At 50.4% G+C, this 17,872-nt stretch overlaps 5 protein-coding genes across 5 annotated transcripts; 2 read left to right on the forward strand and 3 right to left on the reverse strand.

Annotated features, from left to right (window-relative positions):
- Nucleotides 1–1,196: 1,196 nt before the first annotated feature.
- PFICI_00569 (Pre-mRNA-splicing factor brr2) lies at nucleotides 1,197–7,901 on the reverse strand (the record flags this gene model as incomplete). The annotated part of the gene is made up of 2 exons (XM_007829150.1): nucleotides 1,197–1,731; nucleotides 1,783–7,901. 2 exons carry the CDS (start codon nucleotides 7,899–7,901, stop codon nucleotides 1,197–1,199), a joined length of 6,654 nt encoding a protein of 2,217 aa, XP_007827341.1.
- A 664-nt stretch (nucleotides 7,902–8,565) lies between these two features.
- PFICI_00570 (uncharacterized protein) lies at nucleotides 8,566–10,149 on the forward strand (the record flags this gene model as incomplete). Its single annotated transcript, XM_007829151.1, has 1 exon — nucleotides 8,566–10,149. The coding sequence occupies one exon, from the start codon at nucleotides 8,566–8,568 to the stop codon at nucleotides 10,147–10,149; it is 1,584 nt and encodes a 527-aa protein (XP_007827342.1).
- A 228-nt stretch (nucleotides 10,150–10,377) lies between these two features.
- Nucleotides 10,378–11,593, reverse strand: PFICI_00571 (Replication factor C subunit 2; the record flags this gene model as incomplete). Its single annotated transcript, XM_007829152.1, has 2 exons — nucleotides 10,378–10,545; nucleotides 10,601–11,593. 2 exons carry the CDS (start codon nucleotides 11,591–11,593, stop codon nucleotides 10,378–10,380), a joined length of 1,161 nt encoding a protein of 386 aa, XP_007827343.1.
- A 1,510-nt stretch (nucleotides 11,594–13,103) lies between these two features.
- On the forward strand, nucleotides 13,104–14,752 carry PFICI_00572 (uncharacterized protein; the record flags this gene model as incomplete). Its single annotated transcript, XM_007829153.1, has 2 exons — nucleotides 13,104–13,614; nucleotides 13,677–14,752. The coding sequence occupies 2 exons, from the start codon at nucleotides 13,104–13,106 to the stop codon at nucleotides 14,750–14,752; spliced, it is 1,587 nt and encodes a 528-aa protein (XP_007827344.1).
- Nucleotides 14,753–15,407: 655 nt separating this feature from the next.
- Nucleotides 15,408–16,697, reverse strand: PFICI_00573 (uncharacterized protein; the record flags this gene model as incomplete). The annotated part of the gene is made up of 1 exon (XM_007829154.1): nucleotides 15,408–16,697. One exon carries the CDS (start codon nucleotides 16,695–16,697, stop codon nucleotides 15,408–15,410), a length of 1,290 nt encoding a protein of 429 aa, XP_007827345.1.
- Between the last annotated feature and the right edge of the window lie 1,175 nt (nucleotides 16,698–17,872).

Consider the following 17,872-nt stretch of genomic DNA (forward strand, 5'->3'; position numbering starts at 1 on the left):
GTACTAGGCAGGCGGGCAGGTAGGTAGGCAGATAGTCAGACGGACAGGCTGAAAGAGAGAGAGAGAGAGAGAGAGCAGAAACCAACACACAGACAGACAGACAGACAGACACACGGAAAGACAAGACAAATAGACAGGGCGGGCAGCTCAATCCAACCTCTTTTGACTCTGGTTGGCAGTTGCCAATCGATCAATCAATCAATCACACGATTAAACGCAATGCGCCCTCTCCTTCTTCTTCTTCTTCTTCTTCTATCTGATGTTGATAAATGATGAAACAGAAAACAAACAAAGACACACGGCGATGAGGGGGGAACACAAGAGAAGAAAAGCACCGCCGCAATTGGATTGCCACTTTTTGTCGTGTATGTTTTGACTGGCCTGATGACGGACAAGAAAAAAAAAAAGTCGGACAGAATTGGGAAAGGTGAGAAGAGGGAGAAGAAAAAAAAAACCAAGAGGTTCAAGGTTTCCCAGGGTCGATCACACTTATGTTATGGAGCAAAAACGCTCAGCAGCCAAGGAATACTTCTGTCTGGCTGGCTGGCTGGATACTTTTGATAAACGCTGTGTGCTTCCACACTGCCACCTGCATCCAACCCATTTCCCCTTAGTGGTTGGGAGACACGCAAAGGAAATTCACATAAAACGAAATGGAAACCAAAAAAAGAGTATCCAACAGACGAGGTCACGTGTGCTAATGCTTCCTCGGGTACAATAGGCTGTTGGTTCATCTCCTTGACTGATTTGCCTGACTAACGGATCAATGTCCAGATGACTGACTGACCGACCAACAGGCGAGACCTTATCGGTCAGGACCCCATCCTGATTCCTGACAGTCCTGTCCTGGGCCCTTGCGTGACGGCTACCTCAATTTCCGCCCTCATTAGCAACTTCAATGAGATTTACCCAGAGCGCCTCTGCAAACACGGGCGTCTCATCTCCAACACGTTCACATTTGCATACTCAAGTCACGCCCCCGGCTTTGAGTCTCACAACACGCCCAGCCAACTCCATTCCCTTCACCACATGTTGGCAAAACCAGCATAAGTGTTGTTAATATCTGAATTCCTCACATGTCTCAGGGATACATCGGTGGCCCTTGCTATTTGCATACAGTAAGCGTGATGTACAATCAAAACATTTTGTTCGCACCTTTTAACACAACCATGAACGCCCAGATATTGTATCTACTATTACTCTTCGTCTTCCTCCTCCTCCTCGTCATCGTCGACGTCCATACTCTCGCCAGCAGTGACAGAAAAGGCCGGCTCCTGATCGACGCCAGAATAGCTGTCGCTCATCAAGAAAAGCTTGAGGTCATGCTTTCCGGGCGTTGGTACAGTGTATTCGAGTTTGACCTTTAGTTGTCGTCCAATCGTCACTCGCTTGATGGCAAGCAATGTCTTGGTGCTTTCTTCGCCAACCACCAGCCACCAGTTCTCCAGCTTCTTTGCTGGGTAGAACGGCGCATGTACGGTTGTGTCTACTTCTTCATCCTCTTCGACCTCTCGGTCAATCTGTACATTCAAATACGCCGGTTCGCCTGCCCGAATGTCGTCCTCGTCCACAGGTTCAAAGTTGAGCGTTATATCTGGATACTTGTTGTTCGTGAAGTTCGCCGCTTCAGCCAACTGCTTCTGTGACAGACCCAGACGCTTGATAAGGGTTGCGTAATTGGGATTCTCCTCGGGGTTCATGGACTCCATAAAGTCATAGATGTCATTGATTCTATGGGACAGGTCAGTATTTGCATAAGTGAATGAATTCGTGGCAACATACTCGAACTCATTCGCCACCTTGACGACGTCTGGAGTGAAATGAGGAATCTGCTTCAAGGGACTATCCCGGTCCCACATGGCCTGGACAACCATTTGCGACATTTCCATGGCATTCATGGCATTAAGATAGCCTTCAGAGGATAGTACGTCAACCGTCGCGCTCAAGAGACTGAGCACCTTTGAGATGATAATCTCCTGATCTTTGGCAAGATCAATCGGCAACTGCATCCGCGAGAAGTGAGCCTGCAATAGAACGAATGCCTTGAAGTGTGGTGAGTCGTAAACAGGCTCCGCCATCTTGACAGGCACCCGATCATAGATGCGCCGGAGCAGAGTTTCTTCGTGGCGACGGATCTGGATAGATTCAAATTCAGTGGCCGAAGTGATAATCTCCAAGATGCCCTTCAGCTTAGTCTTTTGACTGAGCGACAACAGGAATGTCTGCATGGTGATGTACGAAATGTTATAGTATGCAGCAATCATTGCTGCATTCTGCGGCGCAACAGAGCCATCATCCTCATCAAAGTCGATGATCTTTGATTCAGTCAGTTCCTTGAGAGTAGACTCTACCAGATCAGAGAGGTAGGCATTCAGCGCGTCAGGATCCTTGCTCGGCAAGCTGTAGTAGCTTGGGTTGGCCAACAGGCGACGGTAAAAGTATGTAAAGGTTGTCCAATTGATTGCATCCTCTCCAGACTCAATCATCTTGGTGCTGACTTCGGTGACAAAGGCGTCGTGGACGTAATTTTGAAGATGGGACTCCACAGGCAAAGCCTCGTTCAGGAACTTCTTGAAGTACTCGCGGCGAGTGCCCGGCACCATGAGCACACCGCGGGCCCTACCCTCCCTTGAAGGTTTCAGAGCCTTGCCAAACATCTGCAAAACTTCGCTAAGTGGGTAATCAATGTAGCGATGTTCACGACCTTCAAAGTATTGCGTGCCCATGACGACCACGAGGTGCGCTGTACAGTCCAGTTCCCAGCAAACATCGCGGGAAGCGACAAGGATTTGAATGGCGCCCTGGTTGTACAGATGCTTCACGATTCTCTTGTCACTCAAGCTGAGAGCTTCATGGTAGTAGCCAACACCATGCGACAGTGCCTCTGCAAGAGCCTCTTCATGGATGCGTTCAAGCAAAGGTCGGAGCTGTTCGACGTCAACGTGCAGGAAGCGGTCTTCATCGTCATCTGCTAGGCATGTGGCAAGGATGTCTCGGGCAGTGGATCGAGTTTGTTTTCGACTGGGAACAAAGACCATGGCTGGTTGACCAGCAGACATCTCAGTGATAGCCAGGTATGTCGGTTTTGCCATGGCGAGCATGAGAGAAGGGAAGTGGGGAATCGAAAAGGACTGGATTCGAAGCTCCAGCGGTACTGGTCGAGCATGGGGACTGAAGTTGTAGGTGTCTTTCTTCTTGGCATCAATCCACTCTGCAAGATCTCTTGCATCGGCCAACGAAACACTGAGACCAATGATTCGCATGTCAAGTTCGGCTTGGGTTCTGATGTAATGCATACGCGAGACAATGATCTCATAGATGTATCCAGCTTGACCACCGAGTAGGTGAAGCTCATCAGCAATGAAAAGCTCGACCGTCAGGATATTCTTTCGTCGCTGCCACTGCCTCGACAGCACATCCCACTGCGATGGCGTGGCTAAGATCAGATCTCCCTTTTCGAGGAGCTTGAGATCAGTCGCTGTCTCGCCAGTCAACTTTACTATATCCTTGCCACCACGGAGATGGCCCAGTCGTTTTTGCCAATCTTGGAGGCGGACGTCGATCTGCTCTTGAAAGGGAGCAATGTAGACGGCACGTCCATATTCTGGTTGAGCCCAGTGCCTTAGGATGGCGAATTCAGCGCAAACAGTCTTTCCGCTTCCAGTAGGAGCACCGATAAACACATTGTCATTCGTCGTGTAGAGCGAGTTGAATGTTTGCGTTTGGATCTTGTTGAAGTACTCCCAATCTTCATAGACATGAGCATAGTCCTTTGCCTTCAGAGCTGCTACGGGTAGAGGTTGAAGAGAAAGAAGTTCAGTGTGTGGAGGGAACTTTTGTGGCAGGATGAGCTTTTGAAAGGAAATTGGCAGCCTGGTTTCTGAGTGCATCCAGCGATCTGATATCACGGAGATGAAGTAGTTTGGCGGCATGGGGTCGGTAATTGGGACGGTGAAATCGACCAGATGCTCGTTGGACTCGGAGAGCGCATAGTCCTTGCGCAGTAGGAATGTATCATAAAACAAGACTTCCTCGCCATCGCAATCTTCAACCATGATCCAGAAACTTTCTGCAGTGCCGTGCAGCGCATCGTCCCATTCAAAGTTGGGAGTAATGCTCAGCTCGACTCTCAGCAAAGACCTGGTCATTGGCTGTGCTTGTGCTTGGATCTCGACACGCGGGAACTTGGAAACAAGTTCACACACCTTTTTGCCATCACGCGGCAATCCAAGTAACTGACCCATTCGAGGCGGGTCGAGGTCAAAGAAACTGCTCCATGGCACATCAATTCTCTCGGCCTTTGCGACAATGTGTCGCTCGTTGGGCTTCAGAGGAAATTGGCGCAAAGGAGTCATTGTAGGCCACATGCGCTTCTCCGCCATTTTACACAAGTCGAGAGCAGTCTTGCATACACTTGCCCAGCCCTTCTGCATGGTGATCTCAAAGATGGCGCGCAGAATACGACCAGCAGATTGCGTAACATAGACCATATCGGCCATAAGCGCCAGGCCCTCGAGTTTGAGGCGGGAAATATATGCCTGAAGGAGTACATTGATCTTGGCCATGGGTTCCTCGATGCTTTCCTTGACAGGAATTGGCACCCTTTGAAGCAGTTTCGCAAGCTCGACTTTCTCGTCGTTTCTGACCGGAATGTACTTGAACTCTGCACTCTGAGAGAACACTCTAAACAGCTCAATTGTCGTAATGGATGGCTGAATGAGCTTGTTGTAGGTATCCATGGACCCGTGGCTGATGTAGTAGTGGGATGCGATGCGTCCGAGTTCTGTGGCCTTCATCTTGCCCGTCTTCTCATCATAAGTGATCAAGTTAGTCTTTTTCAAGACTGCGGCAGCTGAGTGGATGAGATCCACTCGCTTCTGCTCCAGAGCTTCGTCGTCTTCATAGTCGGTGCCAACGCTGTATAGACCGGGAGACCGAAGCATTCGGACAAACAGGTAAGTATATCCAAGCCACTCCACACCCTCGTCTCGTGTCCGCACGTTGCCCAGAACGATTTCGGCATTCAGGTTGTCTATGAGCTTGCTTGCAAATTGACTCTCGATGGGTAGTTGCTGATTGAGAAGAGACAGATAATACTGCATCTCACTTTGTGCCGTGATGATGATACCCTCACCATACGTGTCGTACTGAGGTCTACCGGCACGTCCAAGCATCTGCAACACATCTTGGGGGCTCAATTCTACCCAGCTGCCCTTTTCGGGGGAGTAAACCGAAGTACCCTTGATAATCACAGTGTGGGCAGGCAAGTTGACACCCCAAGCTAGAGTGGCAGTACAAACCAGTACCTGGATCAAACCCTTCTCAAACAGATCTTCAACATCTTGTCGGTCGAGGCGGCTCATTCCAGCATGATGGATACCAAAGCCATAAGGGATGAGGTCCTTTAGGTCCTGATCAGTGGCAGTCTCTGCGGCCTCTTTCAAGACTTCCGTAGAACCAGAGTCGTGCCTGATAATCTGATTGATTGTTTCCATCTCTAGAGCCTTGTCCCGAACGTACTTGGCAGTTTTCGCCGTCTCTTTTCGGGAGTGCACGAAGATCAACATTTGGTTATTGTGTTGTCCAACATGCTCAATGACCTTGTTGTAAGTAATGTCATTCATGGTCTTGAGTTGCTTGATCGCCTTCCTGTCTGTAACACCAATGAACTCCTGCTTCAGTGGGCAAGGACGATAAGAACCATCAAAATGGAATAGATCCTTATTGACATCCACACGGAGGAAGCTCGCCACGTCTCGGTAGTTTGGTAGTGTGGCTGACAAACCGACTATCCGAACGGGATCTCCGGTTTGCTCAGTCTTCCTGATCGTCCTGCCAACGATGCTCTCAAGCACGGGACCACGATCATCGTGCAGCAAGTGAATTTCGTCAATAACAATCAAACGCACCAGGTTCGTGTACGTGAGATCAGTGGCCTTTCTTGTAATGACATCCCATTTCTCGGGCGTAGTAACGATGATTTGCGTTTCCGAGATTTGTTGCTTGGTGAGCTGGCGATCACCCGTCAGCTCAGACACGGTAATGCCATAATCAGCCAGACGTTTGCCGAAATTGCCAACCTGCTCGGATACAAGGGCTTTGAGTGGGGCAATGTACACAATCTTGAAAGAATCCAGGTCGATCTCGCCAGTGTTGGGGTCTCGGTGCTTGCCAATCTCTCGCAAAATGGTCAACATGGCAACGTTTGTCTTTCCAGAACCAGTTGGAGCGCAAATAAGCATGTTGCCATCATCCTGGAAGGCAGATGGATAACACTTTGACTGAATCTTGTTCAGAGACTTTGCGCCCGACGAGCTGAACGGCAGCCTTGCCCACTCTGGCATGTCTGTGATCGGAATGTTCAGATCTGAAGGGTCATTACGCTTCTTCGGAGCTGGTACGTGGATCTCTTCGTAGCCTTTGAAGGTACGTTTCGTCGAACCCTCGGGAAGTCTAACTTTCGGATTGGTCATGAGATGGTTACCTTGATCAAAGATCAAATTCTCCAGGTTAATGAGCTTCCGAGGCTGTAAACCTCCCACAAGCTGACCATCACCACGCTCAACTTTGGGCGCCGCCTCGTTTGTGAATGATGCAGGAACATCAATGTCCATCTTGATTTCCATCTTCTTTTGGCCTGCATTCGACTTTTTGCCTCGCAGCTCATCCAGTATCCACCGTACGCCTTCAGAGGCCATTTCGCGCTCAATAACACCGCGATCTTCGTCATTCTCAGCTTGGGCTAGTCGCGTAAGCCAAACGATCTTTTCTTGGTTCTGAATCAGCTTTTGCACAACCTCGTGGTGTTCGTAATCAAAAAGCTCCATCAGGTCGTTCTCAATTTCGCGAAGTTGTCTCTCCTCGCCGCCTTCCTCATCTGGCTCGCCCGAGAGAATGTGAAGTGCCAATCTAGTCTTGTCGTGTTGTATGTGTTCATCCGGGTAGACTTTGCCGATCTCTCGTTGCAGCCAATATCTATCGATGTCGCGTGCCGGTATCCAGTTCCGTTCCTTGGTTTGCCCGGTCTCCTGTGCGCCATTACCCCCATCGATCACCATCTCATTTTCGTCTGCGAGGCCTGCTGCGTTCTCGTCGCGATCCGGGCCAGCTTCGCCGTCAGCTCCCTCGACCCCTGGCATTTCCTCTTGGTCGTTTTCGTCGTCATCGGACGAGTCTTCACGGACTTCATTGACCATTTGATCCTCTTCATCCTCGTCGTCGAAAACAACAGCGACACCTTGACGGTCGTCGAGTTCTGCGTCGTCATCGCCAAGACCGCCGGCATCTTCCATCTCCTCGTCGTCCTGCGCATCGTAGTCGGTGATCTTCTTGCCCAGGTTGACTAGCTCGTTGAAGTCCTTGGGGTTCAGAGACGTTCCCAGAATATCATCAATTTCCTTCTTCTTGTCGATATCCTTGACATCATCGTCCTTTAAATACTCCAGGACGACGTCGGCAGCACTTACGACGACCTCGTTCGGGACGTCGCCCAAATGCCGCGCGGCAATGGTCAATATGAATTCATACGTCTGCCTGGTCGCAGGCGTCCGTGGTCGGTATCTAAGGTCCTCGACGAGTAGGTCAGCTGCACCCAGAATGCCGGTACCTCTGGTTTGCGCCGGACCAGCTTTCCTCCGCTGCTCTCGCGCCAGGATGTCTGCTCCTTCCTGCACATTTCCTCTCTCTATCGACGGGCCCGTAGCTTTCTTTGGTTTGGGCGCCGTGTCGCGCGCAACACGACCGCCCATGTCCTGGATACTGAGGCGACCTGCGAGCGACTCGGGGTCGCCCGTGGCCTCGTCGGTTCTCCTAGTAATGAAACGACGGTCCGCCTGGAGAACCAGGTTGGACATCGCCGAGTACTTGTACTGGGAGACATCGCGCGCGTGGTTGTCACCCATCTTGGCGGTGGTTTCTGTCGTGATGTAGCGGCGCGTCGCTGTGGCCCTTGGTGGGGCTTGTTCAAGGTACAGAGGTGCCGACCGTGTTGTTCCAGATGGCGAAGCGCCCTCTTCGTTTTGGGAATTAAGTCAAACGCATCTGAGGGCTGTGACGGTTATTGGAACGCCCTATGTACGAGAGATTCGATAGGAAATAAATATGGCGCCGCAAGTCGGATAATACTAGCCTTATATGCTATCCGCCGAATCTTGAGCTGGTTGTTGCCTTGACTTGAAAGCTGTAGTTTAGGTAGATAGAAATTTTGGTAGCAGCAAGCATCAAACTAGGTACCAGTGTGGCGCAGAAAGCTCTCCCCAAACTAGGTGCGCCACAGCCAAGATCGCGCTTGAGTGTCTAAAAATTGCCCGATTGGTCGTAGCTTGATTTACCATTATCCCAGGAGATGAAGGCACTCGCTGGACGCGTTTGTACAGTTTACCTTTCACAATATACAAAATCATTGCCCTCTTTCCGATGATTATTGCAAATTCATAAAAAGCCCTGGGTCATACGCATACTGTGTCTATATTTTTACAATAAGCGAGACAATTCCTACGTCAAGCCGCAGACAGTCTCCGGGCTCCAAGTAGCATTCAAGGCTCATGAATTTGGTCCGTTTATACCATGGAGGGCTTATCTCGAGATGAGATATTGGCACGATGGGATGAGATCATCAAATCTGGCGGACATTGTTCTCCAGAAGAGCACAATTTGATTCAAAGGATGATTTCTGCCAACCTTGCGCAAAGCTTTGGAGGTCGGGAAATCCGTCGCCCCCTATCTCTAGTCGACCCTGATCTGTCAATCTCGGATCAAAAAGAGCTTACAGCCATTCAGCGGGACTATGTTGCCAGTGTTGAACGGTACGCATCTCACAATATGGTCTTCTTCAATACCTTGGAGCAGCAAAAGGAGCTTGCAGGAAGCATTTCGGAACGCAGAGAAGCCGAAGAAGAAGAAGAAATGGCCTTGGACAAGGAGATCCTAGAGATGCATCTGGAGGTGACACGACTGGAAAAGGAACAAAATCGTCGTGAGACTGTCATGCGATCCCTTGGAGAGCTCGAAACCATGCCTGCCGGCCAGCCTGATTTCCTCAATCCCGAGATCATGTACCGGGATTGTCGCCCACTTCCCGAAATGCCAAAGCAGATGATTGACGGTTTCGCCATCGATCACTCCGCCACGGAATCCAGGGCTGAAGAACTTTTACAGGACCTCAAGAAGCACGTTTTGCGGAGCAAACTTGTGGCGCAACGAGAACAGCTTCTTGATGAGCAAAGTGAGGCGCGGAAGCCGTTCAACGTCAAGGGCTTGTCACCCGAAGCCAAGTTGTATGCGCTCAACGCCGTGAAGAACGCCTTGATACAGTGGATTGAGACGCAGCTGGCGAAAGCGGGCGACGATGGAGCGGACTCGGACCTTGATCAAGAGCCCGTCACCACCAAGACGGAATACGATCACGAGGCCGTCATGGCAGGCTTACAGCAGAAATATCAACGGCACATTGAGCTCAGACAGAATATCCTCGATCAGCTGGCTCAGATGGACCACATCAAAGAGCAGCTCAAAACCACTGCTACCGATGCCAACTCGCACCATGCTCAACAGAAGCCAGTGGTATCGAAAGAACCTAGCCAGTCAGCTCATACACCCGATGCATATCTCTTCACGCCCTACATTGAGCAGTTCCAAACTCTAGCTCGCCAGCAAAAGGCAATGATGCAGCAAAAGTCGCATGTCAATACGACCTTGGCCAAGCAAAAAGAAGACACCATCCAAGCACTGGAACATCTGGCTGGAAAAAGCCGGCTTCTACCCCGATACCCGATACCCAAAGAGCCAAACGAGGCTCAGCCCAACTTTGAGGACGCCACAAGTTTGATTGGTAAAATGAAAATCACCGAGCAAGTTCAACCCTGGCTCTATGCCGCGGATGAAGCCAAACTCGCGACTCTAGTTGAAGTGGCCGAAAATGTCGAGGTGGGCATGGAGTCAGTGAACGAGGCAAGAGGTTATATGGCGCACATCTGCAAGCTACTGGATATTGCGATTCCAGGACAAGGACAAGAAACAGCGCTGCCAGGCAATGCAGACGCCGAAGCGACTTCCAAGAATCCTGTCAAGGCACCAACCAAGGGAGAAAAAGCCCCCGTCAAGACGATATGGGATATGCTAGATGGTAACTTGGGATCCATTAATGAGTAATCATTAGTCGCAGCGGGCAATGCAATAGACTCTGTAGATTCTGTAGATTCTGTGGCTTTTATTTCAAAAGTCTGACATCCACATGGCAGACTCGGCTTACTACCATGTCGTCTTGGATATTACAACTCCACAATGCTGGGTATATGCCGCTACCAGCCCGTTTTGAACGCCTGACATGTCCGCTGTCATGTGTATCTGCTCTTTGACCCCGACATGATTTCGTCGTTTCTAGCCTTTGCCTGCCAAGATGTTCGATATCCTGAGCGACAGGTCCAACATTGTTAGATGCTCATCAGCACCATCCACCAACCTCTTGTCAATCTCTGAGAATATCAAGGTGATCTTGTTTTTCTGAATGTCAGGGATTGTTTCATCTTGAATAACAGCTTGATATAGCTGGATATATAATTAGCAGTTTACTCTCTGAAGAACAAAAAGCTCGAGAACTTACCTGAGAAACGACCTGACTTGCGCTCCATCCATCAGCAACCATCTCCTCGACTTCTTTTGCGACAGCCGGGTAGGTAGCGGACGCTGCGCGAGGTTGCATTGCTTTTTGCAGCTTTTCAATCGTATTTGCAGGAATGACGCCGGCAATCTCTTCAATCACCCGGACTGACACGGGCTTCTTTTCCTCGTCCACATCCATCTTGTCTCCGCGGTCTCCCTCGTCGTCCTTCTCAATGGCACCCACTAACCTTGCCGCACTCTGCAAGAATGTGATGGCCTTGCGCAGATCGCCCTCGGAGCACTTGATCAGCGCGTCCACGGCACCGTCTTCTAGTGCGACGCCTTCCTTTTCTGCAATCTCTTCCAGCCTCTTCTTGGCGTTTCCCTGATCCAAGCTCTTGAAGCGAAACTTGCTGCATCTGCTAGCCAGAGGATCAATGATCCTCGTGACGTAATTACAAATGAGGCAGAATCGCGTAATTTTGCTGTATGTCTCCATTGTCCGTCTGAGTGCCGATTGGGCGTCCTGTGTCATACTGTCGGCCTCGTCGAGAATGATGATCTTGAAGGGCGGCACAGGGTACCGGTCCTTGTAGCCAGGCGGGGGGTTAACGAGCTGCATACGGGCAAAGTCCTTGACCTTTTCGCGGACAATGGAGATACCACGCTCGTCGGAGGCATTGAGTTCTAGGACACGAGACTTCATCATTTCAGGCCCGTAGAGCTCCTTGGCCAATGCCAGAATCGTCGAGGTCTTGCCCGTACCGGGAGGTCCGTAGAAGAGCATGTGCGGCAGGTTGGAGGCTTGAAGGGTGCGTTGTAGTACGTTTACGGTGTGATCCTGGGCAGTAACATCGGACAGGGTCTTTGGTCTGTACTTTTCTACCCAAGGTTGCTTGCGTGCGGTTTTCTTGTTGTCTTCGGGTTTGGGCACGGAGCCGCCATTGGCAGCGGCAGCGGCCTTGCGGGCTTTGAGGTCGAAAAAGCTCGCCATGGCGAGAAGAATTTGAAGTAATTAATCACACAAGACTCCAATTACCCTTCTATCGCATTTGTATTCGCCAACAAGAGTTGCAATGTTGGCGGGTGTTACTTTGGTGCTAGGCAAGTCTGTGAATACGGTACACCGTGAGAATCTTTGACCAAACGCGTTTGGCATTGGAGAGACGCGACTCAATTAAAGAGTGGGGTCCTTCTATCTGCTCTAACCTAGCTGCTTACCTTACCCCTGCTACCTAACCCGCAGCTCCAAGCTCTCGCTCCAGGCTTCAGCTCCAAGCTCCGAGTCTACCACCAGATCCTGTCCTGATGCCTTCTTTATGTTGGTGAAAATTGCAGTGAAGCTTGAGGACCTATTGAGGCCGTGCAAAGCCTCTGAACAAAGCCCAGACGTTCTCTCATTCGACTGACTGCTGTAAGATTGCCCCTACCAATCGAGTGTTGGAAAGACCCTCATTGCCTTTGATTGATCCGTTCGCTGGGCACTTTTGTGCACTGCACTGATTCTAGGCTACCTGTATCATCTAGACGCGGCAAGCTTCGGCCGAAAAGCAACATGACTGCATCACTGATTGACTGTATCACTTCCGCCCGCTTCCCACGATGAGAGCTCAAGACAGATCAAAGACGTTACGCATGAACCACTTCTTGAATGTTTATTGTGACGAGTGGCCAACTACGACCATTGTAACAACACTGTACTTGTCAAACATGACATCTTAAGCGAAGAGTATCTTCCCGCATTGCGCTACCACCAGAGATCGACGATCTGGGGGTCCATTCCGCAACTGCTGGTTGGACAATGCCCGATGCTCTACTGAGTAGTTTCCCATCAGCCAGGTTTTTTTTTTTTTTTCAGTCAAACATTGAAACTTATTTTTTTCCCTTTTGCCCATCCTTGTGAATGTCTCTTGCAGATGACCCAGAAGGAGCAAACTCTCCTTGCACCCTAGCTCATTCCCCCCTCCAAGGCGCTAAAACTGAATTTGTCCTGTCTTTTGTGTCTTTGTTATTGTCTTTCAGCTGCAAGACTTGGCTCCGTCAATGCTTGAAATGCTAGTTTTGGTGCGGCAAAGCGTAGCGGGGCACAAGCTAAGATATATGTATAGATGACGTATATGACACCACCTCTCCGACCGGTGCACCATGGAATTCGCTAACCCCCAAAAGCGATGATGATGCTGTCGTGGGAGATGCGCGTGATTGCGGATTAGTTCTTGCCTGTTGAAAGGTCCCCGAGAAAGCCTAGCTAGGATTCGGTGTCTATGTTTTGTGGCTGGGTGCTTTCTTACAACCGTTTCTCTTCCTTCCCACTTCTCAACCCAAATATTCTCATCCTAATAGTATGGTAGCTATCGCCAACCTCTATCACTTGTAAGCCAATTCAAGGTGCTGGAAACCTTGTACCGTGGAGTGCTCTACTGCTGAGGCTTCAATCATATTTATATTATTCGCATATATACACATTAAAGGTAGCAAGCACCTTTGTGCGCCACTAAATCACAATGTCCTCCAATCTATGGGGAACCAAGAAGGATCAAGATGACGAGGACCACCGCAACGGCGCCGGAGGAGCAGCTCGAGACTCTGAGGACATGGACAGGGCCCCAGATGAACACACTCGCCTGCTGCCGAACCGCCTCGAATCGACGCATTATCTCAGCCCCGACGACCCGGCTGTCTCGCCGTACAATTTGTGGTCTGTCCGCTTCTTGCGGTATCTGACCATTTTCCTGACCTTGGCCACCTTTGTCTGGTGGGTTATCCAGCTCGTCTCGCAGTTTGTCACGCTGCCTGGCTTCCACACGAGGGGCTCCGGCTTCTTCTCCTTCAGCTATGCCAGCATCACTTTGGCCAATCTGCTGTTCACCCTGATTTTCTTTGCCATCCCGGCAAAGGCGGTGCGCATCATGAGTATTCTCATGGGCGCGTTTTTGCTTATCGACGTCATTTTGGTCACGGCAGTTGACAAGACAAGACATGAGGAAGGTTGGGTGGGAATGGTCAGTATACTATGTGAGTATTTCAGATTCCTAGTAGAGACAATTTGGCTTCTCAGTGTCTGACCTTTTCTGCAGGGGCATTTGTCATTGCCATATGGGTCCTCGCTACGGACCGCCTTGTTCTCTGGGGAAAGAATGAAGAGGAGGAACGGCTTACTGGACGGGCTGAAACCCGACGGAGCCTGGGCGAATGGACCGCGGTCCTCATCTCGACCATTGCCATGGCCATTTTCAATGTTGTCCTCTTCCTCATGACTTGTACACTCATCCTGCGCGCACTCGACGCCGGCTTGGCTCCTCCAGGCAAGTTGTATGCCGTCGATGACGACAAGTACCATTTGCATGTGTTCTGCAAAGGAAACAGCACCGACGCCAAGGGCACAAAGCTGCCGACAGTCCTCTTCGAGGCCGATGGACCGGTCGAGCACGGTCTCTGGCAATTCGCCGATGCCGCTATCAACAATGGCTCCATTAGTCGATACTGTTTCGTTGACCGTCCGGGCTTTGCCTGGAGCGACACGGCGCCCTCCCCTTCCTCCGCCGGCATGGTCGTCGAGGCTGTCAGTGAGGCTCTGGCTCGTGCGGGCGAGGACGGTCCCTGGGTCCTCGTTGGTTCTGGCGCTGGCTCCATCTATTCGCGCATCTTTTCTGCGCGCCACGGCGACACCGTCAAGGGTCTGGTCTTGCTCGACCCTTTGCACGAGGACCTGCTTGGGTTGATTGGTGCACCGGATCGAGGATTCCTCCTTTGGCTCCGCGGCATCTTGTCGCCGCTGGGCCTCGACCGGGTCCCTGGCGCTCTGTTCAAGGGCCGCAACAAGGAAGACCGCGTTTGGGGCCAGTCGGCCTACCAGACCGGCAAATACATATTTGCCAAGCTACAGGAGAATCTGGTGGCGGAATCGCTGACCAAGCGCGACGTTGCCAGCAGCCGTGCCATCCAGTATCGTGACACGCCCCTGACTGTCATTAGTTCCGGGCAGCAGGTCCGTGAAGACGACGAATGGGAGAAGAAGCAGCGGGACCTCACGCGCCTGACTGGCAAACTGCGCCACTGGGACATTGTGAATAAGGCGCCGCATGAGGTCTGGCAGACATTCGAGGGTCGCGAGACTGTCGAAAAAAGGATGAAGCAAATGGTTTACGCTTAATTACCATGACGACGAGTTACGAATAGTACATGATAATCTTGGGTTACAACGCAGAACCCCTCTCTTTCCCTTTATCCTCCTTTTCTGTTTTTTTTTCCCATTACTTTACCTTTTTTCCTATCGAGCATACACTCGGATTGGTTATCTATAGATTGTTCACGAATTGGATAACGGGTGTTGTGGTTAGGTGGCATAATATCGTCTTGTAAGCGTACTCAGATTGAATATAATACCCCTTATTTTTACTTCAATTTGGAATTGATGGTCATGATGCTTAAATGTAATGAGGCTTAATATGTTATATTCTACCTCTTTCATCACAGAACACCAACGACGGGCTGTTCTGCATGTGGACACAAAATGAAGAAGTGCCTCTCACAACAATTCCATGATCAACCCTACTCGGACGCCTGGTATATCACCCTCAAAAACACGACAGACCGTACTTCCATCATACATTCAGCTTAACCCAGTCGGGACCATGGATGATACCAGGACTCCTGCAACCCTCATACACGCGTGAAAACAATGAGACAATAAGTGAACGCTCCCAGATGCTCAGACAGCAGCTACCAGAAAAAGACATGAGCCCTCGCAAGTAATTTCAAACCTCCGTAACGCGCTGGATTCCGTAAAACTGAAGTGGATTGCCAAATTAAGATTCTTCCCTAGGCTCTTTGAATGGTAGGCTGCTGAGTGATGAATGCCGGCTAGCGCTTGATCGGGAACCGCCAGACGAGCTCGCTATCGTTTGGAAAGACTGTCTAAGTCTCTTCTTGCGTTCTGTCTCCTTTCTTAGGACGTCTTCAGGGTCAAGGCCACGGCCGGATGGTTTGATTGCCTCTGGAGGCAAAGTCGCTGTAGGAATGTGGAGTTTTGCGGTAGCTCTCGGATCGTCGGGGCTAGTACCAGCACGTTTGAATGCCTCTTTCTTGTAGTTCTTCAGAGCCTGTGTAGATGGCTCAGAAGTTGATAGCCATTCTCTGATATGCGACATCCACCCTCCCCTGCTTTCCTTACCCTTGCGGGCTTTCGCTCCATCTTGCCTACCAACTCGCAACTCTTCGCTCGAAGTGATGGAGCGGCGCCGTATTTGCTCCATGACAAGACCTCGGCTGCCTTGTCGAAGGGCTTTAATCGGTGAGATGACCACAACGGTGTGGTCCTTTAACCCAAGCTGGTTATCTTCAAGACGAGAATCCTTCCTGTGGGCTTTCACAACAGGTGCTCCTGAACTTGAGACAGGCCTCCTAGACCTCTCGTCATCGAAGTCAAACAATTGAGAAAGCTCGAGCGACCTGGCAGCTCTTTGATGACCCAGCAGGCCACTTCGACAACGAATTGCAATGTTGGACGAGTGGCTATGAGTTCGCTCCTCGCCTGATGTATTATCGACAAGTTTGGTTCGCTCGCTTTGAGTAGTCTTCAACGTATGAGATTGGAGCGACTGGTTCTGCGCCCTCACGTTTCCCTGAGACGTATGCTTCTTGTTTCCAACTTCGATATTTTCTCTCAAGGTGGTGCTTTTTGTAAAACTGTTCGATGGCCGCAAATCGATAGGGCGGCGATCCTGCTGAGAGACGGATGGAATGGGGTGAGAGCGTTCAACACCAACTTTCTGAGTAGTTGTATTTGTAGATGGTAAGTAGGAGTTTTTGTGCTCTAGTTCGACAGTACCGGCTCTCAAAATGTTATCTGGAGAAAAGCTGCAAATAACACCACGCTGATTCCAGGTGGTCGGACCAACGAGACAGGACGTAGGTTTTGACGCAGGTCTAGTATCTAATGTGATACTCGTAGGATATGAAAAATTCCTCAAGACTGGATTTGCGGGTGTCTGGGGGGAAGTTGGTGTTTGTGAAGGTAAGGGTAGGTTCTCTGCGGAGATCTCCAGGATATCTGAAGTAGAAGCCTCTAGCTTCGTGGGTCGGGCGAAGCCACGCATAGTTTGACAGAAAGCTCCGACTGGCTCGGTGCGGGAGACGATCAAAACGCGATGACAGATTAGAAAACTACGACGACTTTGCCCTAGTCCGCAAGTGCTTCGTCGTGCCGAAGTGTGTGCTGGGAATCCAGCCAGCTGGGTTCAAGCTTGAGCTGAGCTTGCTAGAGAGTGGGGATATAGCGTATAGTCGAAGTGGGCTTGGGCGGTGTTCGCACTTCACGAAAGACCCTCCAGTGGCGCGAGATCTAGCGAGCAAAGTTTATGAAAGTAGTGTCTGCTAAAAGAGTCCCGCTCGTCCCGGTCAAACGGTGTGAATGGGCGGACGGTAAGGGATCGACAAGCCTGGTAATTAAATCTCGGGAGAACCGCCGCTGTCAAGATGGGACTTTCGGATTTGTTCTAGACTTTGTGGCCAGGCATGGAATGCAGAATACGGCTGGCTATAAAGAATGATCAGCGTTGTCATGAGCGTGAGACATCTTTCACGTGGTTGGTATAGAGTGAATACCTGACTGCCTAGGAATTTAATCGTCGACGAAACAGACCTAAGCTGTTTGTTGTACAGGCTCAGTAGTGCTGCGAACCACTTGATTACTTACAAGACCATTTCTCCAGCTCCGACAAAATGCTCTGGCGTTGATAATGCCTTTGGCGACTTGATTGGTGGCATGCACAATTGAGTTACTGGTTGATTCTTGGCTATGGCGCGGTGGCACACACGAGACACACATGCAGAAACCATGTGGAAGGAGACTGACTGGAGAGAGCGGAAAAAATGCGACTATCTACATGCAGAGCAACCCGAAACGCCTCCAGTGGAAAGGGTAGACGTCACGTAGTGCAAGCGCAATAAAGAAAAGAAGGCGCGATGCAAAGGCGCCACATCTCAATGTTCTTCTTCTTCTTCTTCTTCTTCTTCTTTTCGATTGCCAGGTCCCACTTTCCTTTCCATCCAAATCATCCTTCTGTGATTGACGCACTATTTCATGGTAAGATGCTAGATATCCGACCGGGCCATTGGAATTACCTCCCTCACCGGCACCTTGTATTATTTAATGTACATGGTAGACTAAAGCAGGATTGAGAATCAATGGAAGTCTTGACTAGTCACATGTGCCGACATCCAAGAAACCCCAGATCTAGCCATTATCTGGCTTGCCTGGATACTTAGCTCA

This window comes from Pestalotiopsis fici (genome assembly GCF_000516985.1).
Source record: "Pestalotiopsis fici W106-1 unplaced genomic scaffold PFICI_Scf_1, whole genome shotgun sequence".
NCBI lineage: Eukaryota > Fungi > Ascomycota > Sordariomycetes > Amphisphaeriales > Sporocadaceae > Pestalotiopsis > Pestalotiopsis fici.